We start from the raw sequence: 25515 nt of genomic DNA, 5'->3' as shown, positions 1-25515 counted from the left end.
GCATAGTGCTAAGCAAACTTACCCCAAACAGAAAAGAAGTGAGAGCATTTTAGAAGATCAGAGATACTTTTCCTACAGCCTTAGATTTACCATCGTGGTGTTGTAAAGGACTGTACGCTGATTCCTGTCTCGTTCATGTGCTGTCACCCAACAAAAAGACATTGTTTAGCTCAAGGACATAGTTCAGTAACAGAAACAGTTTGTGATCACACACTAAGGCATCATCTTATACTCTCAGCAGTGTGCCAAAGAAATGATAATGTTTGTATGGAACCTTGTAGCACCTTTTGTTAGTTGCTTTTGAAAAAATCTTGAAAATTCTGCAATTTTTAAGAGCAAAGAACTATCTGGAAGCGATGGTAAATATTAGAAAGATGAAAGTTAAAATTGGCTGAAAGAAATGTAGGCACAGTAGTAGAAAGAAAGCATCAAGAATGATTCACCTTATGAATCTTCATGAATTGTGAGTTAATGAAGGTTTGTTGATGAAATCAAAGCCTGTTGCGGGGAGCTACAGATAGGCAGAACTGAAAAAGTGTGGCTGAAAATGAAGCAGCAGCAGCGTTTTATGTCTTACATATTCTTCTGCTATGCACAAATGGAAGGTTTTAATATTTACTTCCTGCAACATTTTCGTTCTTTGTTCTTGTTCTAGACAGAAAGAACACAATATAGTGACTTTTGTTCTTGTTAATTTCTCATGTTTCTACTTGATTTTATATTGGATTACAAGTGTTATGTTTTCCTCTTTTCTGTATTTCTTTGTATTAAAATAGAAGAGAAAAAAAGGAGTATTGTAATACCGGTATTCCTCACAGTGTAAAACCTTGACATTTTGCCTTTGATCTTTCTTGTTTTAGCAATGCTGAATCACACAGAAGTGAGCGAGTTCATCCTTTTGGGTCTCACTGACATCCAAGGGCTACAGTACTTTTTCTTCATCTTCTTCCTGTTGCTCTACCTGACTAGCGTTCTGGGAAATGGTGTCATTGTGACCATGGTCATATCTCAGCCCCGGCTCCACACACCGATGTACTTCTTCCTGGGGAACCTTTCCTGCCTGGACATTTTCTACTCTACAGTTACTGTTCCCAAGATGCTGACTGGTTTTCTCTTTGGGCGTCAGCCCATTTCTTTTGACGGGTGCTTGGCCCAGCTCTACTTCTTCCACTTCCTGGGCAGTACTGAAGCTGTGCTCCTGGCCACCATGGCCTATGATCGCTACGTGGCCATTTGCAACCCTCTGTGCTACACCCTTGTCATGAACCCAAGGACTTGTCTGCTGCTGGCCATGGCCAGCTGGTTCCTTGGTTTTGCACATGCCATGATGCATTCAATCATGACCTCTCAACTGAGTTTCTGTGGCCACAACCACATTCATCACTTTTTCTGTGACATCAAGCCATTATTGAACTTGGCCTGTAGTAGTACCAGCCTCTACATGACTCTCCTCAATGTTGTCACCACATCAGTTGCTCTAGGCCCATTCATTCTCACCGTCCTCTCCTACCTCTACATCATCAGCTTCCTCTTCCAGAAGGTCAGGTCCCAGGAAGGTAGATGGAAACCCTTCTCCACCTGTGCCTCTCATCTTACCGTTGTGGCACTATTGTACATACCGCTGTTCTTCAATTATACACCTCCGTCTTCATCCAGCTCCTCTAGAAGGGACATGCAAGTGTCTATTATGTACTGTGCCATCACCCCAGCTCTAAACCCCTTGATCTACACTCTTAGGAATCAGGAGGTGAGATCTACTTTGAACAAAACGTTAGGGAGAAAACTTTTTCCTGGTGGAAAGTGGCAAGGACAAGACTCATAACTTGGTTACTCCACTTCCCATATTTACAAGAGAAGAGGTCAAAAAGATTCTGTCTTACAAGAGATTGAAGAATACTCACTATGTCACGTGGAAGTTAATTAGGAGTTCACTGCTGAGATCTAAATTGGGAGATAGTCAAGACCTTGATGTTTCTTCTGTCATTTTACATGTCTTATCGTAACCAGTCTGATCTCTAGCTTCCAGAAAAGATGTATGTGTTTCTCTTGCAGAACCTGAGCAAAAGCAGACAGCACCGTGTAGTTATGCTGGATAATAAAAGGAATTAAGCTATTGCCTGATAGCTTTGTTTAGAAAGCTGAATGAATCTCCTCTCATCCAAACACTGGGTGTTTCAAGTAAGCAAGCATACATTACATTTTTGATGTTGCTTTGACTGAGAAAGATATTGTCTACATTTGACTTGAGTCAACTCTTGTGAGGCATCTGTATCTTTTCACTGAGCGTAAGGGGAGCCTTACTAATAAAGCCATATTAAAATGTAAACATAAAAGCAGTGGTGAGCACATGCAGCACATGTTTAGACAACTATGCAGGCAGTTCCAAAAGTAACACCAGGCTATATATGATTTCCTTGTGATCCAAATGCGACAGTCATCTCTCTTTCCGACTTGGTGTGCAGAATGGCTTTTGCCCACTGAAAGGCATGTGGGTTGCTCTGAAAGTAAAGCCTCCTGTTTTTTTCTGTGGCAAGTGCAACAAATAGAACGAGTATGATAACATTATTTGATAAATTCACAGCTATGAAACATTATTTTTCATCATTGGCACCACCATTAACTACACATTCTCGACAGTGATGATTGAGAGCCTGTATGGTGTCCTCCTTGTAAAAGTCTCCACTGCATCAGTGGAGGTGACCCTGCTGAACATCGCCACTGCTGAAATGTTCCACCAGCCCACTGTGGGGAAGAGCAATTGCATTGTGTATCACTTCTTTTGTATATTCTTTTATTATTATTATTATTTACTCTTCATTTTCAGTGCTTTTAATAATTTTAAGACATTTTAATTATGTCTTAATCTCAACCCATGAGTTCCTCTTTTTTCCAGTTCTCTACCCAGTGCAGAGTGTGGGCAGAGTGAGTGAATGACTGTGTCATACACAGGAGCCCACTGGATTAAACAGCCACTGCTTATATTGGACTTCTCTAGGGTGCCATCTTGTATACAAACAGTATGTACAGTATGTACGTCAGCAGCAGTACTGTGAAGAGTAAAACCTTGAAGTCCATAAGGCCTGGGAATCCTAACAAGAGAAACATGTTGGTTTGGGTGGAATTCTTCTCCTCCATTCAGAGAAGTGTAGAGCTGAGCACTGTATATTAAAAATAGACCAGGAAAAAAGAAAATGAATAAAGCGAAAAGGGGAATATTCCCACTGATGTGCATTGCTTTTTGTCCTCTCACGGGGGCACCAGTGAGAAGAGGCTGTCTCTCTCATGCTCCTTATTCTACCTGTCCACCCTCCCTCTGCAGGTTAATACCTGAAACCTGAAAATACCTCAGAAACACATGGATGGGATGCCCCCTGAGCCTTCTGTCCTCCACACAAACCATTCCTTGCTCCTCCAGCCTCTCCTCTTATCATGGAATCAGAGTGGGATTGAGCTTGGGAGGGACCACTGTCTTTCTCTTGCCTGGGGATAGTCTCTATGCTGGGGGAGTTGGCAGGTTCTCCCTCCTGTCTTTTCAGTGCTAAGAGATATTCTGAGGGTAGTGGACGCTGCTTTTCTTATCAGGGCAGCTGACCAATGGCAGCAAGACAAATGCAAATCAAAGTCCCTAGTTGTGCTTCAAAAATTTTTAATGAGAAGGAAAGAATGTAGTGGCACAGTACAGATTGGAATTTAAACAGTTTCAGGACCTTCTGAGGCTGAGAGAATGATCCATCCCTTTCGGTTATCAGAGACATTTGGGAGATGATGGCTTATGTTTGTGAATAGTTTCATTAGTGTGCAGTCCCTAAAGATAGCGACAACTCATGTCTCCTTGAGTGGTTCCAAGCTGAACAGTAATGACAGATTGATATGAGCTAGGGGAAAGTCTTTGTGGGCAGGAGTCAGAGTCACAAGGTCATTTCCTATGCTGACCACATTTTTTTTTTTTTTTTTAACCAATGTTAAGGCAATATAGAGACATTAATTACAGGGAGAAGTAGAGTGGATAGTCAGACTTTTCTCTCTCATGTTGGCCCTGAGAGGGTTGTCTATAGCCATGTTCCGTGGTGACTTGTTCATGCAGTCAATTGTCTTCCAACCAGGGAAGAGGGAAGAGAGTTCAGGTGAGAAAGCACCTCAGAATGTAGGATTGCAATTACAGAGATGCCAATCTCCTCCCCTGTAGGTGATCCACACTGAAACTGATCTGTTCTGCAGCTTCTGTCTCTACTACCATGCCACCAGCTTCCACGTCTGACATCATGGGCCAGTGTAATAAAACAGCAATCATTACTTTCGGAGCAGTCCTCATAGCTTTAATCTTGGGGAATAAAGTGCCAGTAAGCACGTGACATGCTGCAATTCTGGTTTCAGCTGCAAGCAGAGTTTATTTTCTTCCTGGTAGGTGATATGACTCATAATGACTCATTTCAATATAAAGGAGGAAGCTGATTTTCAATTTTCTGCTATACGTCATCCAGTGTCTGTGTCCTGTGTCCTTGAGTGTAACACGAAGAAATGAAGAGTACTTGAGAATTCATTAAAAAAAAAAATAAATAAAATTAGTGAATGAGATTCTTATTGAGTATCTAAGAATTTGGTGGTAGGAATGGAGTGGATAAGAGTAGAGATAGAAAAAGTAAGTTTAGAATGATCTACATTTTTTTGTGGAACAGCTTCCACCTATCTGAAATTCACGTTCAATTTTCTTTTTGCTGATACTATGTCGTGTGTACCCTAAAACGTTTGGAAAAAGTGTCTTTCAGGTCCTTCTTAGAGCCAAATGATCTGAGCTTATGTCACCTAACAGAGCTTGTGATTATTGAAATGGAGATGAGGGTAGAAATAGAGTTTCCAAACAATTATAATCTGGAACAGAGGAACATGGAATTACAAAAGAAAGGCCCCTGTTGAAATTAAAAAAAAAACAAACAAAGAACACACAGAACACATGTGGAATCATGTGCTAGAATCACTGAAAAATAGGTTAGTGTTCGAACTAAAGACAACCTGGTAGCATTGTAGAGAGTATATTTTCCTTTATCTGTTGTGTTTGACATAGCCAACTTCAACTTTGTGAATTTCAAGAGATTCTGAGAGCTGTGGTGCAGTGTGCGTTAAAAGTAGCTCATTCCAGTGCACTAAAAGAGCTAGGCAATTCCTGCAATCCTGGGCAGGTGAGTGGAACGATTGCTGTTTATCCCCATCTCCCTTCCTTGCTAGTGGCAAACATGATCATGAATTCCCAATGGGTGCCTGCATATGCATACACACACACACACAGAGTCACAAACAGATCAGCATGGACAGAAGGACACTCTATTTACAAGTCTCCACATAACACAGACAGCGCGAATGCGTATCTTTACTAAGAGAAAATACCCTTAGTGAGCTTATGAGTCTAGCCCCCAGGTCTCTACATTTAGGGTCTCCCAGGCCACTGATCTTTTCAACATCTGTCTTGCAGAGTCCCTTCTGTGTATTTGGCAGATGGATATTGGACTCACGGTGTCTCCAGGGTGACTTGTTTTCCCACTCTGGTTGCTCCAGTTTTTGTCCCCTACACGTCTGACACTCCAGAGTCTGGTTTTCAGGCCTCTTGTCATTATCAGTGGCCTTATGTTCACTACCACACCACTTACACATATGCATATGCACAGATCAGAGGGAAAAAATTATGCCAGGAAATAGGCAACCTCTCTCAAGGCAGGACATTGTGCAAAGAAGTTGGAACCAGGCTTTTTCTAGCAATGCCCAGAGACAGGAAAGTAGACAACAGGCATCAGCTGAAACAAAGAAAAGTCTGTCAGGAAACACTTAATTACTGTGTGTGTGACAGAGCAATGGTGGATTGCTGAAGAGATACCCAGAGAGTCTCCCTCTGCAACATTATTCAAAAGCCATCTGGTCATGGTCCTGGATAACTGATACTAGATGGTCCTTCATGAAAAAATGGAAGTTGGATCAGTCAAACTCCAGAGACCCCTTATGACCTCAAGGATTCTGTCATTCTCTGGAGGGGGGGGGGGGAAATAATTAGCTCTGGTCCATATAGAGTTAACCCTTACATTTGCAGAGAAGAAATTATTTTGGAGACCTTAGAGATAGTGATTTTTACTGAGAGAGTTTTTTTAAATGCTTTCTTCAGTTCCTGATTCCTCAGGCAGTAAATGAAGGGGTTTAACATGGGTGTGACAATAGCATACACAGCTGACACAAGTTTATTCGTGTCATAAGAAGAGATTTTCTTGGGCCGTGCATACATGAAGAGAGTGGCTGAGAAGAAAATAATGACCACAGTTAGGTGGGAAGCACATGTGGAGAAGGCTTTCTTCTTACTTTGTGTGGTGGGGATGTGTAGGATTGTTGTGATAATTAGTAGGTAGGAGACAACAATGATGGAGAGAGGAACAAGCAGGATGAACAAGGCCAACACAAAGTCCACCATCTCTGCCACTGACATATCAGTGCAGGCAAGGTGTAGCACTGGGCTGATGTCACAGAAGAAATGGTTAATAACATGGGAACTGCAAAACTCCAACTGGGAGATGAAGGAGATCTTGATCAAGGACACAGTGAACCCAGTGAACCAGGAGAGAGCTATCAGGCATGCACACATTTGGTACGTCATGATGAGGAGATAGCGCAGTGGTTGACAGATCGCCACACAGCGATCGTACGCCATGGCAGAGAGAAGGACACATTCAGTGCACATGAAAGAAATGAAGAAAAAGAGTTGGGTCATGCATCCAGCAAAGGAAATGCTCCTGTCTTCTGCAATGAAATTTGCCAGAAGTTTAGGGACAGTGACGGAGATGTACCAGACCTCAATGAAAGACAGCTGACCAAGAAAGAAATACATGGGTTTGCAGAGTTCATGGTTTGTTTTGATCAGGGAAATGATGAGCACATTCTCCACAACCGTTACAATGTACATCAGCAGCAGTACTGTGAAGAGTAAAACCTTGAAGTCCGTAAGGCCTGGGAATCCTAACAAGAGAAACATGTTGGTTTGGGTGGAATTCTCCTCCATTCAGAGAAGTTTGTAGCTGAACACTGTAGCTTAAACAGAGACCTAGTAAATCAAGGAAAACAGAAAAAAGGGGAATATAGTTTAGAGGTATGAACTTTAAAGGCTTATTTTTCCTGTGAGAATTGAATAAAAGTTCAAAAGGCTGACTAGAATTTTTGTGATTAAGCTTTAGGTGCCTGCCTTTTTGTTTTTCTCTCTTAGCGGAAACAATAATACCTACCAACTTTCAGATGAGATTTAAAGCATCCAAAGTGAAGGTTCAAAAATAATAAGAATGCAGACGACTAGCGTAACTGTAGGCATCCACGTAGAAGACATTTGAAGTACATTCTGATTAATCCCACCCCTGATTCCCTTGTTCATCTTCATTCTAGTTGTTTGCTAAATGGCTAGTCAGTTTTTCAAAGGCATTAACAGGAGGTAGAGAAACCAACTGTTTAGTCTTTCCTACACTGTCATGTTAGAATGGTGATCTTGAAGGTATTGGACCATAACTGGAACATAAGAATAGGTCATTCTCTGACATTATTTTTGTCTGTTTCAAAATTAAATAATATTTCAATAGTTATTGGAAATATTACACAATGACACAACAATTATTCTTTGTGGATACTGACCACGGGTTTTCATACCGTCTTCTTTTCTAAATATTTTGTTTTCATGAAAAAGTTCACAAGAATCCTGTTAGTTCATTAGGCGAAAATCTGCAGAAAAACAGTTTCTAGCTCATTAAAAAAAAAGCAAGCACATGAATATGACCAAAATAACAGAAATTAATATCCATCCAAATTAAAACTCTCCAGATTACAGATGCAGGTCACAAAGATCTGCTGGACACTATCCTGCAAACCCAGTGCTGGAATCTGTATACATCCAAGGGCTGGGTAACTCTGTAGATTAGGATACACTTCTACGTAATTGTGGGTGCATTAAATTAATATTTACATACTATTTTTCTCCCCATTCACCAAATAGTATGATTCCTAGACTTTCAGTTATAATGTAGACAATTTCCCTTTTCAGATCAAGTGAATTGCTTTTAAAAGGACCCAATAACAATTAGGCCATTAGCAGCTCCAGTGATTGCACTGCCATCATTTTATTTCCAGAAAGGTAGGAGCAGCCTCAGCACACTGCAAAGTCCAACATTTCTAGAGGAAAATTTCTGACACTAAAATTCACTTCACAGTGATTTCTCTTAACCTATAAAGTCCATTTGAAAGCACTGCCTCATTAATATTAACATCAAAACGTGGATAATATTCCTGTTTTCACTTCACAGTTTTGCTTGAATATCAATGCAGTATAAGCTTCTGTATCAAAATATAACTCAGACGTGTACCTGTTAAGCATGGATATTACAAAGCAGAATTTAGCATCTTTCTGTATTGCATTCAGCAAACCAACTCGTCTCCTCATTTATGCCTCGTAGGAGTATGCGTAGACAATTTCTCCAAAATGAAACCATGGTAACTGCATGCAATAACTTACCAGACTTAGTCTTTGTGAAGTTCACCAGCAGGGTGGAAGGAAACCAAAGCTTGAGACTTGCCATCTGAGGATCAATCAGCTGTTCGTTGGACCCATCTTTTGATTCGTCACCAAGCCTTTGTGTCCTTTTGTTATTCTTGAAATCATACATGGAAGAGAAATTGGAAATGTCTTGTTGTAGTCATGGTTCTACAATCTTTGTTGAATCTCTGACAGTCTAGACCAGGCTGTGAATGCTTTTTGAATACAGGAGCGTAGTTCTACACGGAGGCTTTTGAGACCCTGCCAGCAAGCTTTCAGACCGTTTCCTGGAGGGTTTGGTCTCTGGAGAGATGGCAGCAAGAGTGACTCTTTTTTTTTCCTCCCCTGCCGTGTTAATCACCGCATTTGCATTTGTAGGCAGGTCTCAGATAGCAGTGGCCCAGTAGCTGTTTCCTGAGCTGGAAAACAAAATCCTTGAATCAATCTGTTGAATATATGCTGGCATTGTCTGAGTTGTAGATACTGTCTGTCCCAAGCTGTCCGTTCTCTATATCTCTCCCACTCTCCCACGCTGTTCCAGTCCTGCACCAAGGATCTGCATGGCAAATGTAGACTTCTGTCAAAAGTTAATACCACCTTACATTCCAAAGAGTCTGGAGGTGATAGCTGGATGTCACCGTCTCCCTATCAAGAGTCCCCACCCCACCGCTCACAGCAGATCATGAATCTCTTCACATATATAAAGGAAAGCATTAGGAGACTAATTTCTCTGCTGAGTGTTACCAACACAAAACTGCCTTTGATTCTTTCCTGGAAGCAACAGAGAGGGGTGATGACTGAAATCCTCACCTGTGGCCAAATATGCCAGGTGGCATATGATATACAAATCGCATGGTGTTTAACCTCAACAGTACTTCTCTCCCTGAGGATGTTCCTTTGTTGCAGCTACTTCTGTCACTCTACGATCTTAAGTGGGTCGAAGCTTTGCTAGTTATCTTTAACGCACCTTTTTGATCTTGCTTCTCCCCCACTTCTATGACGGATTTCCATGTCCTTGCTTCTGATAACCTGTAGGTAACAGATGGAAAACTCTTGAATAAGTTGTCGTCTATCATTTCTGCATATTGGTCTTATTTATCATACTGCACTTCCTATTGCTGATACTCATCGCAGCCCTTCTGCTCACCTTCTCAACTGTGACCACCTCTTAGCTGTGCTCTGCATATGCACAGCCAGTGCCAGAATCACCACCACCTCCACACTGACAGCTCAACACCGCCATCCAAATATTGTTGCACCACAGCCAGTAGAAAACAGTATCCATTCTCATCCAGTGATGGATATGAATGCTTTTGCACATCACCTGGCTTTTTGGACCTTCCTCAGGCCCTGGGCATTCCTTGCAGTGGTGGCAAAAACCTTTGGACAAGCCTATTCCACCAATACAAACACTCTCTGGTCTCCCTCCTGGTCTCTGTATTTGTCTTGTGAGACAAGGTTTTGATAGTAGGGATGGATTCTGTGAGAGGTGTTCACAGACGCTATCAAATCGATAAGAGCCAGTTCTGAAAAATAGACCTGTCCCTCTCCAAAGCTCAGCCAATAAGCAGTGTCAGTTGTGTCTCCATTTTGCACTTTCCATAGACTTCTCTCACTTCTGCAACAGTCACAGCAAGAGCTGGCATGGTAGTAGCAGGGAAGAAGCAAAGTGGGGACTAAAACTCCAGCTGCCAAATACCACCATCAGTGTTTGTCTCCACAGAGCTGCCCTTGCCCTTGTTTCCTTGGAAGCAGCAGAGAGGCTATCTTTGGAGTTGTCACTGAGTTATCTCTAGATCTGTCTGTGTCTGTGGCAGGGGAACAGCAGGCCCACAGGCCCTCTGCTCTGAAAAAGTGGGGCAGGGTGGTTGTTGATGGTTTACAGGTCGGTTTGACCTGGCTCTGTGACTAATGGTGCAGGGGAACCCACAGAGCCACACCCTGGGTAAGGGGAAGGGAGAAAGTAGGGAAGGATAGGGAGATGGGAGATGGGCCCAAAAACAAAATAGCAGCAACGAGATGAGGAGTAAAGTTAATTTACTAAATATGATGCAAGATAACACAGTCTAATACACTGTAATTGGAATTGAGGCTTATAAATAAAATAAAATGTGAGAGAGTGTGTCCAAACCTGAGCTCCTTAGTCTAAAGCTAAAGGCGAGATGGCTGGGGAGCATGCACAGATGAGACGAATCAGAAGTGAGGGCTGTCTCATGACTTGCAAGCAGTTTTATCTTTTCCTCTGAATGGAAAACGGAAACGCAAAGTCCTCTGGGGTGTGTAGTTCTTCTTCTCTTCTGAGAAACAGGTAACCATAAAATTGGCAGTCCATGGAACTGGAGCATTAACTCTTTACCTCCCAGTGCTCTACATGATGTTATGATGTGGAATACCGATAACAAAAATCGTAAAACCATAAAGGGAGTAAAACCAGCCTCTCTGGCAAGACAAGTCAGACGACAGTGTGAGGCCAAGATGCTGAGAGGTGTAGGTGCAGCCTTGGTGTTCCGTCTCTCAGTGCCTATGTAAGCCTGGAATTGAGTGTCTGATGTGGTCAGTGCACGCAATGTCTGAAGGCACGGACTCAGATGCATGAATGATTAATATTATTTATTGCAGGTTCTAACATCCCTATATTCCAAGTTCCCTCTTGTAAATTTCTATTCCCGCCAACATGTCGACAGAGCACTTAACAAGTCTCCTACATGTCTAGACGCTAACTGACTGAGCAAGTACTCATCCTATCAGAGTGACAAGTTGCTTTCAAGCACTTCTTCTCCAATCAAGATCATCACCACAGGGAGATTTCACACCCCACCTATCTTCTGCTCTTGTCTCCTGGAGACAGCCTTTGTTCTCAGCGTCCTCCGCTGGGGGACCCTGTCAAATTTGTTTTTCAGTCTCTATTGTGAATGTTCTCTTGAACCCCCACAAGTGCCAGTCCCATCCACTGGGCTTTAAGCGCCACCTGTTCCTGGGAGTCCCAGGGAGCTGCTCAGCCATTGCCAAGACCATGTGATGATCCCAGCAGAGCTGGCTGAATCATGTACTGGTGGCTGAGTGGTGAAGGCAATGAAATAGAAATCCTTTAGGATTTCCATACAAGGGTTCAAATATTATCAGAAATCATAGAGAAGTTTGGGTTGGAAGGTACCATAAAGATCACCCAGTTTTAATTGTGCTGCTATGGGCAGGATTGCCTCCCCCCAGGTGAGGCTGCCCAGGGCGCTATCCTACCCAGCCTGGATTACCTGCAGGGATGGGGCACTTTCTAATTTTCTGTGTGGTAACACAGAATACTTTGGTTTAAAGATGTGTCAGCCCCCATTGCAGACCCTGCGTCCCGTCCCCCCATCGGGGATGGGACAGAATGTATTTTCCTGAGGAGGCTGTTCAGAGCCGTGTCTGGGGATATGTTGCTTTTACAATGAGACAGACTGCTCAGTATTCCTGGAAAGCTCTTTCCCATCTTTGTCGAACTTCACAGAACACAAGGAATACTGTGTGTGGCGTTCTGTGGATTCCCACTGATGTGCATGGCTTTTTTGGCCTCTCTCAGGGGTACCACAGAGAAGAGGCTGCCTCTCTTGTGTCTTCCTGCCCACCCTCCCTCTGCACGTATTAAACACATGGACGGGATGCTCCCTGAGCCTTCTGTCCTCCAGACAAACCATTCCCTGCTCTTCCTGTCTCTCCTGTTAGAACACATCACAGAAGCACAGAGTAGTTGGGCTGGGAGGGGCCACAGCAGGACATGTTGTCTTTCCCTTACCAGGGGATGGACTGGGTGCCAGGGGAGAGGGCAGATTCTCCCTCCTCTGTTTCCAGTGACAAGAGGTAAGCTGAGGGCAGTGCCCCATTTCCAACACCGGCTCACCTTTACTTCTCCGCAGTCATCAAGTAGTGCTGTCAGGAAGAGGGGACGCACACAGGCTTGGACCGGGGAGTGCCAAGCACTTGTTCCCAGGTGATCCAGCAGAGAAACCCCACCTGGGTGAGCTTGCAACATACACTGGGTTGGGGTGGATCATTTCCAAAAGTCTCTCCAAGCCAAGACGAGTGACATAGGATCTGCACTAGTCACAGAAAGGCAGTGCTTTCGAGGGAAGCAGCGCTAGACATTCCACTTGTTTCAGGACTGGTTCAAAGCCCTTCAGTAATGTCTATGATGAGGAAAGTGGCACTTGGGAGGCCTGCTATTCCTGGCACGCCTGAGGCCAGGACACCTTTTCCACTGCTTTCCACAGCCGCGTGACTCATGTGTGCCTGCGGTTCAGGGTTTTTCCCAACTCTTCCCCATCATGATGACAGGCAGATGCTCTGGGAGGCTGATGCTATGTCACTTTGAACGTGGAAATGCATGGAGTGGACTCCCAGCCCTGAGCCTCTCCTCAAAAGGAGGTCATGCAGGACTGTGGTCAATGAGATTAATGCGTCGCTGAGCAAAGCAGGTTAATTTGAGTATGGGTCAGTTTTAGGGAAGGACGCCGGCATTACTCTGATCTCACTCCCACAGCCAGATTTGATGAGTGCCAACAGCTTTTCCCAGACTTTTCCCAGACTGATGTCTGTTCCTGTTTGGAATAAGTAGGACAACATGGTCGAGTCACCAAGGAAGATGGCTGTGGACATTCCTCTCAAGAGCCCCGTAAAAGAGAGGAGCATGACTCTCACCTCTACTCGTCATCACCCTGAATATGTCTATGTGGCTCATTGTCATTAGGAAATGATAAAAGAATGGTGAGTGTACAAAATGTCCTTCTCTCTGCAACAGGCAAGGTACTTTTTGAACACCAAGAAATGTTACTATTCTGGATCCACATGACAGAGAAGTGCCTAACTCATGAAGTTACTCTTCCTTGTTTTCATCACCTCACACCCTCTACTGGCAACCCGGCCCAGCGTCTCGCCATTCTCAGAGTGAAACACTTCTTTCTATCATCAAACTTAAATGTCCCCTCTTTTGGTTTAAAGTTGTTCCCCCTTCTCTTTTCACTATCAGTCTCAGCCTAGTGTCATCAGCATACTTACTCAGGGCACACTCAATTCTACTGTCTACGTTGCTGATCGAGTTGTCAAAGCGCATGAGCATTCGCATGATGAGTGTAGGAAACGTACAGGTAGTTCTCAGTGCAGCTTACTGGGGGATTTTGTCTAGCTCCAAACAGCTTTTCCATGCCATCGAGCTTGAAAACATCCATAGGCACGTGGGTCTTATCTCTCATTTGGGACTGAACGATCTCCGTAAGTTCTGCCTGAACTTATCCCACAACCACCTGCATGTCTTTGCACGGAGAGCATTTCAGAGGCAACTTCCGCTATGCTTCATTCATCAGTTTCACTGAGGCTGCTGGCAGTACGCATCTGGTTAGTAAAAGCAGGATGGCATCATCAGCCAAGCAAGAAATGATGCTTCAGAGTTGGGGAGGAACATGTGACATGCCTATAGACATTCCCAGTCAGCAACTTAATGAGGGAGGAGCATTTCTCTCCAGGTCTACTTTTCCTTGAATCTGAATTCGTTGCCATTCCTTTTGCAGAAAACAAACAAAAGAACAAGCAATGCATTTTTTACAAGCATATCTTGAGTACAAGCAATGTCTTTACGGTCTTTTCTTCTGCCTCCATCCCTGCCGCATCCCTGTTGATCTGGGCCTCTTTTTCCACCTGCAATCATGCCACCCTGATGTTTTGATGGAACTTACACCACCATCTACAGCACATCTCCGATGACGCACAGGGAGAAATGTCTCACAGATTTAGCCTGAGAGCTCGCACTGAAAGCACTCGAGAGCTGACCACTGGTGTCCTTCATGGCTGACGTTCACTGTGGCTGGTGGCCATGCTCACCAGGAACGGAGTAATGCTACAAATGACATTTTGATGACGGAAATCCAGTTGAAACCCCTGGAAACCTAAATGGAGAATTCCAACTCAAGTAATTGGCCTTAGGACACAGGAATACAGATGAACTGTTTTGATGGTAGGCAGTATGAATCTGCAGCAAAACATTTCAGATGAAAGAAGCAAGATATTAATTACTAGCAAGGTCTTTGCAGTCACCAACCGCTAGCTGTTTTGATGCTTCATGACCATGGAATGTTTCTGTCCTCACGCGCCTCAGGAACACAGCATAAAAGCCCATGCTGCAGCAGGCTCGGCATCGTCTTCGCTTCCCTCATTTTCCTCCAGAAACGAGGTAAGCCTCCCTTCACTCAGACTCTCCCTGTGGGCTTGACTGCTGTCATGCTAGCTCCTCAGCTGGGGTCTGATATGGGCTGCCTCAGTATGGCATGGCAATCCAAATGTTTCAGGACTGTGAACTCTTTTCCTGAGGAGGAGTGGCGGATGCGTAGAGGTGGGAAGAAGTGGGATCTTTCAGGGCAAGTCCGATTAAGGGGGCCAGCTGCAAGGATGTACGCCCTCCGGAGTCATTGCCTGCAGCAGGTGGCACTGACCAAATAGCCAAGTGCTTCCTGTGCTATCTTCATTGCCTTGATCTTCATTTTTTGAGAGGGGCTATGATCAGTCTTCCCTCTCTTGAGTATCCTTTCCAAAAACTGGGTGAGACATCATGTGTGGTGTAACTTAGAGGTACTGGTAGAGGTTGGAATCCAAATGTTGCAGGACTGTGAACCCTTTTCTTGTGGAAAGGAGGTGGATACGCAGAGCTCAGATGAAGAGGGATCTTTGTGCTGCAAGGATTCCTGAGTACAAGAGTTTGAGCATGCAGTATGTAACCAAACAGCCAAGTGCATATCTTTATTGCACAGATTTTTCTTTTTGAAATGGGGCATGATCAGAATTTCATCTCTCATGTATCCTTTCCTATGACTGGGTCAGACATCATGAGTAATATAACTTAGAGGACATCTCTTCATCTGAGCCATTTTATGCCGATATAATGTCAGCAATATTCACAATCTTCATCAATGCTATTGCAACAGGAAATGCGGGAGGCCGTCCGGGTGCCACAAGCATCCAGTAAATCAAAGGATTGCTGCTACTCTTTCCAATAGAGCCTACAGGTGAAATGGCAAAGCTATAATCTGTGTGTGCAAAATCAGCCGCACTCTCTTTCTCGGAGCATGGAGCTATAAAGAGAGCCAGAGTGGAGCAAGGAGTGAGGGTGAGAGAGCAGCAGAAAACAAAGACTGACTGACTTCAGGGTCCGTGTTCCCTCCCTGCTCTGTGTTTCAGCTTTGCCTCCCTCAGCGAGAGATGTCGTGCTGCAGACCCTGCATCCCGTCCCCCTGCGGTGCCTCTGGCCCAACCCCACTGGCAAGCAGCTGCAGTGAGCCATGTGTCGCCCGCTGCGCTGACTCGACTGTGGTTATCGAAGCCTCCCCCGTGGTGGTGACCCTGCCGGGCCCCATCCTCACCTCCTTCCCTCAGAGCACAGCCGTGGGATCCTCTCTGTCAGCGGCTGTTGGCAGCTCCCTCAGCTCCGCGGGCGTTCCCATCTCTTCTGGGGGCTCCCTTGGTCTGGGGGGCTCCGGGCTGTGTCTGCCTCGCCCGCCCAGCAGTTTCATCTGCTGAAGCCCATGCATCATCCCATCTGGAGAACGCATCCCAGATACGGATGGATCGTTCTCTCGACCTCCCTGAAAACTGAAAACATTTTTCCTCCTCTCTGTACGGAGCCACTTTATGTTTTCCTTCTCATTAAAGACTTTGTACTGCATAGCTTGGGCCTTGTGATTTGTTTTCCTCTTGCAACATTTTGGCATCTGCTCTGCAGCGGAAGCCATCCTGAGCTTACCTCTTACCTTTGGAATCAGAGGACGGAGAACCTTCCTTGTCCCATGGCCACAAGGCCATCCCCTGGCAAAATAAGAACAAGAGGTCCCGCAGAGAACACTGCCAAGATGTTCTGCAATTCAGAGACGTGTTCGAAAAGGAGACGCTGGGAGAGCAGGGATTCGTTTGCGTGGAGAAGAAAAGGCTCAAGGGGAATCTTATCCATGTGTTCATTCCTTCATGTAGCTTCCCCTTTAGATGCTGCCAGGCCACTATCAGGTCTCCCCGGAGCCTTCTCCTCTCTGGGCTGCACAACCCCAGCTCTCTCAGCCTGTCCTCATACGGAGGTGCTCCATCCCTTGAATCGCTTGCGTGGCCCTCCTCTGGATGAGCTCCAACAGCTCCACGTCTCTCCTGTGCTCAGGACTCCTCATCTGGATGCAGCACTCCAAGTGAGCTCTCACAGCACAGCACACAGCAGAGGGGCAGGATCTCCTCCCTTTCCCTGCTGGCCACACTGCTTGGACCAGGATACTGGCTTCCTGGTCTGCAAGGGTACATTGCTGGCTCATGTCCAGCTGCTGCCACACACCAGTATGCCCAAGTCCTTTTTGTTACGGCTGCTCTCCATCCTTTCATGCCTCAGCTTGTATTAGTAGCGGGGGTTTCCTCGACCCAGGTGCAAGTCCTTGCACGTGGCTCTGTTGGACGTCATGAGGTTCTCCTGGGCCTCAGGACACAAACCTGATCTTCTCTCACAACCGCAGAAATGCTTCTGGTTTGCCTCCCAGTCCCCTCCTTCTCACTCACGCACTCTGAATAAATGCTGCTGATTGCAACAAGTGAGGGTGCCTCACATCCTTCTTTGCATGAACACCGCTACATCCATGGCCAGAAATATTCAGAATGTCACCAGAATGCTGAAGCTTCAGCACAGTACGGCACTGGCTCTGTTCACACAGGGATGCTGAGACTTGCAATCCTGATAATGGTTGTGCAAAAGGGTTAGTCAAACCCCAGATATGCTGCGTTGCAGGATGCTGTTGCCAAGCACGAGTACTTCTGAGGAAATAACTCTGTGCTCTGCAGATAGAGAGTGATACATGTATCAGCATCCCTTCCAAAGAAGAAGGAACTGTTCTTTTGGCCAGCCAGCATGGCGAGATTTGAAGTATGGAGGAGAAAATGTTCTATTCAATCAAGGCGGGCTGAATTCAGATCAGACAGACAGGACCCTGGCCTTTGACAAGAGAGGACAGACCTCCCCCAACAGTTCTCAGCCTCACCCTCACGTGGGTATCCTGGGAAAGAAACCAGGCAGCAGTTGGACTCTGAGGAAGGGAGGGAATGTTTTGATGTCCCCTGGCAGCTGGAACTGAACTGCTGGGTGAGGAAGATGGCCACCTGGGGAGCAGGAGGAGCTGCACAGGTGCAGCAGGGCACAATTTAGACGCCGGCAGAAGAAAAGCTGGCATGCGTTGGCCGGGAATCGAACCCAGGTCAACTGCTTGGAAGGCAGCTATGCTCACCACTATACCACCAACGCAGCTGCCTGCAACCTTCCTCATGCTCCTGCAGCTCACAGACACCACTTCCTCCTCCTCTCTGCCCTCTGCATGCACACTTCCTCTGCCTGCTGCAACTTCTCTCTCATTCTGCCTTTCCAACAGATATCCTACACATTCCACCCTACTGGGAAGCTACATCACCATAGAAGCACAACACAGCTATGACGTGGAGCAAACAGGGAAGTGCTTTCTCTTCTCTCTGAGCAATGGGGGCAATCTGTTCACAGGAGGCCTCTAGGACCTCTACTCCTCAATGGCCCTTTCTCACAGAATCACAGAATCAGTGCGGTTGCAAGGCATCTCCGGAGATCTCCACGTCTAACCACCCAGCTACAGCAACTTCCCTAGAGTAGGCTGTGCAGGAAAGCATCCAGATGGGTTTTAGGAAAAGCAGACGACACAGTCTCTCCCGGCAGCGTGTTCCATTGCTCTGTCATTTTCAGAGTAATGAAGTTCTTTCCCATGTTCAATTGGAAATTCCTGTCTTCCGCCGCCCCCAGTCATTTTTGTAGAACTCTGTGGATTCTCCCTCGTAGTCCCCTGTCTTTCTTAAGTGGGGTGCCCAGAACTGCACGCCAGATGTGGCCTCACCAGAGCAGAGCAGATGGGGAGGACAACTTCCTTCGACCTGCTGACCATGCCCCTTTAATGCGCCCTCTCCACACAACTCGTCAGCATGCCCAAATCTTGCTAAAAGCCAGCGCAGCATTCTGGTGCGTCAGCCCCTCCTCCCAGCTTTGTGTCATCAGCAAGCTTGGTGAGGATGCAGTCTATCCCTTCCTCCAGGCCATTGATGAATATGTGAAACAGGAACCGGACCAAGTAACAACCAGTGGGTAACAAGGCTAGCTACCAGCGTCCAACTAGCCTCTGTGTCCCTGATCCCAGCCCTCTGAGCTCTTCAGTGTGCCAGCATGGTTGTGGTGCGGTCACTGCATGTAGAGAAAAGAGAACTGCATCCCACATAGTTGGCAGGATTCAAACCTGCATGGAGCATCCCAACAGATTTCTAGTCCAACACCTTTGCCACCTGGCCACGACAACCTGCTCCAGCCATCTCTACCTGGACCATTCCATGCCCTGGGCAGTAACAACCAGCTCCAAAAGATTCTAGAAGGGAAGCAGCACTCAAAACCCTGACCCCAGGGAGTGCAGGACGATCCCACTGCTTCCAGGTAAGTATTAGGTGCTTTCCAATCCTATTTTGCCTGCAAGAAATTCAAAAGATCATGACCTCTCTCACTGTTTCAGAAAGGAAATTTATTCTCGCAAGCAAATTTCTATTCCTTCCGCTTGAGAAGACAATTCCTGTTGCCAAATCCCATTTTGTTAGCATGCATGCTCAATTTTCAGACTAACTGTCACCCTTTCAGATGGTAAGTTATTCCTCAAGTTCTTCAGTTACCTTTATCAGTGGTACCTTCAGGATAGCTCTGGCTCTCAGGTGCGTTTTTCAAGGATGCCAGCTGCACTTCTCAAGGTTGCCCTGATTCCCAGCATAGGTTCCCAGGCCAAGATCCAAAGGTTAGCAGTCTCCAGCCTCAGCCACTACCTCTGTTACTGCGCAACAGCCATTTGATGTCAGAACTTTCCCATCCTTGCCAGATATTCCACAACAAGCCCCACCAGAGGGCAGAAGGCAGGTGCGTTGGTGGTGTGGTGGTGAGCATAGCTGCCTTCCAAGCAATTAACCACGGTTTGGTTCCTAACCAAGACAAACTTTTATTCTGCCAGGCTGTGGGGTGCCTTGCACCTCCTGCAGGCTGAGTGTCCTGCTCCAAACCAGCCCAGCTTCCCCCCAAAAGACCAGCTGACCTGGGGATTTGAGACAGTACCTTCACCTCTGCTCAGCATTGCTGCCCCACCTGGCCCCATGGGACACCTCCCAGACCTGCAGACAGAGGCCTGGCTGTAACAAGGCCAGCCCTGGAAAACAAGGACGTAACGGGCAGTTGTTGGCCCTTAAGACATTTCCCAACAAGAGCTGAAGCACTCAGCCTCTACCCAAGGGAAATCTGGGACGCTCTACACTTGGCTGTCAAATTCCTGTTTCAACAGGGTCAGGCACTGAGCACTCTGCCCTCCCTTTGTGCGGAGCCCTGCGTGGAGCAGATGCTTGGACTAGCACCTGGCCCAAGGGGGTTGTGGAGCAGAGTCCTCCCCAGCCAGCCTGCTCAGCCCCAGGCAGAGCAAAAGGGAGCACGCTTGTCCAACCAGGAAGCAGACACAGGGCAGCCCTGCAGACCAAGCCTGAGAGGCTACATCCCTGGGAGTCGTGGGCTCAATTGCCATTCCTGACATCCTCTTCTCTCTTGCCCTCTGCCAGAATACAGGGGCAAACTTTCAGGCCAAGCCCCTCCTCTTGTTCATAATTCACTGCGGGCTCTGCTCTCCATCCTGTACACTTCCCATGTCCCACCCTGTGAGAGGGCTCACACCACAGGAAATGGTCCTTTCTCAGTTCAAGGGAAACAGGGCAGTGCTGAGGACATGCAACGACTCAGCCCGCAACAACACGACGGCTGCAAAAACCACGTGGCTGACCCTCTGTAACATTCTGCAGATGTTGCACAGCCCTCTGGATCCCAGATAAGGGCCTGCCGAAAATGAGCCTCAATTGTCATTAGTTCAAAGGCCTCCCACCAAACAGCAGAGCTTCTTCAGGCTGGGTGAAAGAAGGCAAGGGGTCTGGAGGACTTCCACTGTGTATTCTACAGAAGGTAGTGGCTGCTACTGTCCAGCCTGTTTTGATGAATTCAGTGCAGGGCTTTATCAGAAATGCCTTTCCTAACTCACTTCTCCCCATCGTCCGTATGATGACACCTCCAAGACAACCCGTTCTATCTCTCGTTCTGAGCTCTGTTGCTCCATCTGGGTGTGAAAACACACACCCGTTTCTAGGTTTGATCCCCACAAGCCCAAGTGTTTGAGTGTGCTCCATTTATCAGAGCGAGTACAAGGCAATGCCACCTGCTCTGCGTATCACTTGCATGCGTGTGCCCAGAAAGCTCTTCTTGACGGACTTACTGGAAGGTGGAGGGGAAATCTATCCCAGCACATCTTTCCCTTTCAGTCCTGGATGTAGGAAGGAGGAAGGCTTCATTCCCACTTCTGCTATCTCCTTCCTCTCCATTTGCAGCGCTTACTCCACAACCTTAGGAGCTTCTCAGCACCACTGCTGGCAACCTTTCTTGCAGGTGTGGTCTTCAGGGGTCTTCAGAGAGAGCCCCAGGTTAGTCGTGGTGTTCAACACATAAGCTCCTTCTCAGGTGGAGGAGTTCCAATTTGGTGCCCACATGCCTCTTACCTCACAGAAGCAGCCAATAAGTAAAGCAGTCAGCAGGGGAAATTGAAGGAGTAGAGTGCAATTAGGGCCAGGACTTACAGGGAAACTCCATGTAGTAGGCGAGATCTACAAAGGGCGATTGTCCCACATAGAAGCCTCGTTTAGACATGCCTGCAACCCACAGTGGATTGGAGTAGATCATCTCCAAAGGCCCTTTCCAATCCAACATGAGTGCCTCAAGGTCTGCACCAGCCATGATTAGGCGATGCTTGGAATGGCAGCAGGACCAGAATGTGTAAAACGCTCTTTGTTTCATGAATGGCACACAGAACCTCAGAAATGACCTTGATGAGGAAAGCAGTGCTATGGCAGAAATTAGTCCAGAAGCTCTGCACTCCACAGCTATGTGACTTGTGCATGCCTGCACTTCAGGTTTTCCCCAACTCTTCCACATCACAATGACTGACAGGTGCTCTGGGAGGCAAATCCCATGTGCCTTTGTACTTTGCCATGCATGGAATGGGATAATGGTCTGTCTGTCCATTCTGTTGCTGAGAGGCCATAGAGCAGGTGTGCAGCTGGTCCCATGGTGTAAAGGTGAGCACTCTGGACTCTGAATCCAGCGATCTGAGTTCAAATCTCAGTGGGACCTCTACTTTTGGGCTCCCAAACCATTGCCCACAGCTGACTTTCACCTAAGCCTGAAACCGAACTAATTAATGCATTCCAGACGTCCTTCTTGCCGTCCTTCCTTCTCTGTGCTTTTAGCCATGCAATGGCCTTCCCCTGACATGGTTCCTCCACACCTGCCTAGCTTAGTGAGCACAGGCCCTGACCCTTCTTTGTTGCCTTCTGATTGATGGCTGCTCCCTTGTGAGGGAAACCAGCAGAAGGTCACTGTACCCCACAGCAGCTGAGGTGCAGACCCTGCAGTCCAAGGCCTGCTCACAGCGTGGTCGAGAAGAGGAGGCTGTTTAGAGCCATGTCTGGGGGTATGTTGCTGATTGCAATGCGACAGACTCCTCAGCATCCACGGAAAGCTCTTTCCCATCTTTGACCATCTTCACAGAACATGAGGAATACTGTGTGTGGCGTTCTGTGGATTCCCACTGATGTGCATGGCTTTTTGGCATCTCACAGGGGTACCACGGAGAAGAGGCAGATTCTCCCTCCTCTGTTTCCAGTGACAAGAGGTAAGCTGAGGGCAGTGGGCACTGCTTTTCTTATCAGAGCAGGTGACCAATGTCGTTAGGAGGAAACGAAGTCACAAGGCCCAGGCTATGCGGCACAAAGTCTTTAATGAGAAGGAAAACATAAAGTGGCTCCGTACAGAGAGGAGGAAAAATGTTTTCAGTTTTCAGGGAGGTCGAGAGAACGATCCATCCGTATCTGGGATGCGTTCTCCAGATGGGATGATGCATTGGCTTCAGCAGATGAAACTGCTGGGCGGGCGAGGCAGACACAGCCCGGAGCCCCCCAGACCAAGGGAGCCCCCAGAAGAGATGGGAACGCCCGCGGAGCTGAGGGAGCTGCCAACAGCCGCTGACAGAGAGGATCCCACGGCTGTGCTCTGAGGGAAGGAGGTGAGGATGGGGCCCGGCAGGGTCACCACCACGGGGGAGGCCTGGATGGCCACAGTCGAGTCAGCGCAGCGGGCGACACATGGCTCACTGCAGCTGCTTGCCAGTGGGGTTGGGCCAGAGGCACCGCAGGGGGACGGGACACAGGGTCTGCAGCACGACATCTCTCGCTGAGGGAGGCAAAGCTGAAACACAGAGCCGGGAGGGAACACGGACCCTGAAGTCAGTCTGTCTTTCTTTGCCTTGGCTCTCTCACCAAGTCCCTTTGCTGCCCTCCAGCTCTCTTTCTGGCTCTGTGTCCTCTAAGCACCTGCAGGTGGTGTTGCTACCACAGTCAGCAGCTGTGACAGCTCTCCTGCAGGCTGAATTGGAAAGACTGTCAGGAAAGCTGCGACTAACTGGGTGTTTATTGCACCAGGACTGCCTCCTATGTTCCTGGTGCCGTGGCATGGGTGAAGATTGCTGACACTAGACCAGGACATAGAGGCAGGCCTGGAAAGATGTCGGACCAAACTTGCTGCAAAAACACACCGTGTCTTTACAGTTCCCATCATCCTCAGCACGCCACTGAACTGCCCTGCAGAAGAACGCTTCCCACTTCTTGAAGAAGGCCCGGGAGGGTCTCTGGAAAGACTCATCTCTCAAAGGAATATCACAACATTGAAGATGGCGCAGGATGCACCCGGCTGTTCTCTTCGAGGCCGCCTGCTGCAGGTCCTAATTCTTGTGGACATACATCCTCGACGCCAACAACCATCAATCTCACTGCGTCACTGAGATCCCGTCTCTTCCCAGCCCTCCACCCAATTACCCAGTGGACTACAGAGACCAAGTACCAAGGGGACTCAACAGCGTGACAGCACTCGGTCCCACCTGGAGAGCTGGAATGAGTTTGTGCTTACCTCGTTCCTCAAGGACAGTGAGGGAAGAGAGGACGATGCAGAGCCTGCAGCAGCACGGGCTTTTATGCTGTGTTGCAGAGGCCCCACAGGGGCAGAAACATTCCTGGCTCATGAAGCATTGAAGCATCTGGTGCTGGCTGATTGCAGAGACCTCCCAGTAATTAAGACCATTCTTCTTTCATCTGAAATGTTTAGCTCCAGAATCACACTGTCTGACATCAGATTAATTCATCTGTCCCCAGGTGTCCTAAGACCAAACGAGCGGGAAGACTCAGTCTCCTCTGGCAGGCGGGCAGGAGTTAGAGCCATGATCAGATTTCCTATGCACGTATACTGAAAGGTATGTTTTCTATCTGTATACACGGTGAAGTGTGACCAAACAGAGCCCGCATCCTTCGCTGAGAATTACCCACACTCAGATTGACCCGGTTTTCTCTGCATGTTCATACCCCTGGCCTGAGGCCTAGGATGCTTTCTTTTGCGGAGCAGCTTAGGGCAGTGTTCCACATAGTGAAGTCTCTTTGTTGTGGGCCGCAGATGCAACATCCCATTCCGTGCATGGCAAAGTACAAAGGCACATGGGATTTGCCTCCCAGAGCACCTGTCAGTCATTGTGATGTGGAAGAGTTGGGCTAAACAAGCCCTGTTCCCTCTACCTTTCTCCATAGGAGAGGTGCTCCAGCCTCTGATCATCTTAGTGGCCCTCCTCTGGACTCCTTCCAACAGCTCCAAGTCCTCCTTGTGCTGAGGGCCCCAGGCCTGGACACAGTACTCCAGATGGGGCCTCACAAGAGCTGAGCAGGGGGGGACAATCACCACCCTCACCCTGCTGGCCACCCCTTTTTTTAATGCGGCCCAGAACACAGTTGGCTTTCCGGGCTGCAAGCTCACACTGCTGGCTCATGACCAGCTTCTTGGCCACCAGGACCCCAATGTCCTTCTCCGCAGGGCTGCTCTCAAGGAGCTCTTAACCTGGTTTGTATAAATTTCTGGGATTATCCTGGCCCAAGCGCAGCACCTTGCACTCTGTTGAACCTCATTAATCTCTCATGGGCCCGCTTCTCCAGTCTCTCCAGGTCCCTCTGGATGGCTTCCCTTCCCTTCCCTCCAATGTATCGACTGCACCGCTCAGCTTGGTTTCATCTGCAAACTTGCCGAGGGTGCACTTGATGCCATCGTCTGTCATTGACAACACCAGACCCAAGCCCGACCCCTGAGGGACAGCGCTTGCGACCGGCCTGCACCCTGACACAGAGCCATTGATCAAAACACTTTGGCAGTGTCCAGGCAAGCAGTTCTTAATCTACCAAGCAGTCCATCCTTCAAATCCATAGCTCTCCAATTTAGAGAGAAGGATGTGGTGAGGGACCATGTCAAAGTCATTACATATACGATAGCTGTAATTTGTGCTATGCGAGGCCTGTTACTGCTCCCCTGAGTGCTCCTACTGGTGCTGCTCTCCATCCAGCTCAGACCCGTGCTGCCTGCGCATGCCCATGTTTGTGTGGGAGTTTGTGGGGGAGTTGGTGTGCACCGGTTGTGGTGTCAGCCTAGCTAGCACAAGCCCCTTTCCCCCTGAACAACTGGTCTTCCCGGGCAGAGCTGAGTGCTGTGCTGCAAGTGCTGCTCCACAGCATTTTTGGAGAGCTGCTGGGCAAGGAAGGGACAAACGTGAGCGGGACGGAGCAGATGGAAGCGCACAGCTCCAGCCACAATGAATGATTGCCACTACCCTCCAGCTCTCAGGGGGCAGCAAGGGCAGGCAGAGGCAGGGAGCCAGAGAAAACTCTCTGACCTGATCCTGCAGAGCTGCCTGCCCTGCCCAGCTCTGTAGGAGGTGGGGCCTCCAAGGCTCCTGGGGCAGCACGGGTTTACCTGCTATGGGTGGAGACCA

At 47.6% G+C, this 25515-nt stretch overlaps 2 protein-coding genes and 2 non-coding genes across 4 annotated transcripts; 2 read left to right on the top strand and 2 right to left on the bottom strand.

The window, feature by feature from the left end:
* The first annotated feature begins 862 nt into the window (after window positions 1–862).
* LOC100550249 (olfactory receptor 12D1-like) lies at window positions 863–1822 on the top strand. The gene has a single exon (XM_031555194.2). The coding sequence runs from the start codon at window positions 863–865 to the stop codon at window positions 1820–1822; it is 960 nt and encodes a 319-aa protein (XP_031411054.1).
* Window positions 1823–6064: 4242 nt separating this feature from the next.
* LOC100550096 (olfactory receptor 6B1-like) lies at window positions 6065–7033 on the bottom strand. Its single transcript, XM_003209291.1, has one exon. It carries the CDS (start codon window positions 7031–7033, stop codon window positions 6065–6067), a length of 969 nt encoding a protein of 322 aa, XP_003209339.1.
* A 10726-nt stretch (window positions 7034–17759) lies between these two features.
* On the bottom strand, window positions 17760–17831 carry TRNAG-UCC (transfer RNA glycine (anticodon UCC)). Its single transcript has one exon. It is a non-coding gene; the product is annotated as a tRNA-Gly (tRNA).
* Window positions 17832–21719: 3888 nt separating this feature from the next.
* Window positions 21720–21791, top strand: TRNAQ-CUG (transfer RNA glutamine (anticodon CUG)). The gene has a single exon. It is a non-coding gene; the product is annotated as a tRNA-Gln (tRNA).
* Window positions 21792–25515: the final 3724 nt, after the last annotated feature.

This window comes from Meleagris gallopavo, chromosome 12 (genome assembly GCF_905368555.1).
Source record: "Meleagris gallopavo chromosome 12, MGAL_WU_HG_1.1, whole genome shotgun sequence".
Classification (NCBI taxonomy): domain Eukaryota; kingdom Metazoa; phylum Chordata; class Aves; order Galliformes; family Phasianidae; genus Meleagris; species Meleagris gallopavo.
This window is presented reverse-complemented; position numbering and strand designations above follow the sequence as displayed.

Excerpts from the sequence above, each read along its gene's own strand:
- LOC100550096 (XM_003209291.1), bottom strand. The coding sequence starts at position 7,033 with ATGGAGGAGAATTCCACCCAAACCAACATGTTTCTCTTGTTAGGATTC.
- LOC100550249 (XM_031555194.2), top strand. The coding sequence starts at position 863 with ATGCTGAATCACACAGAAGTGAGCGAGTTCATCCTTTTGGGTCTCACT.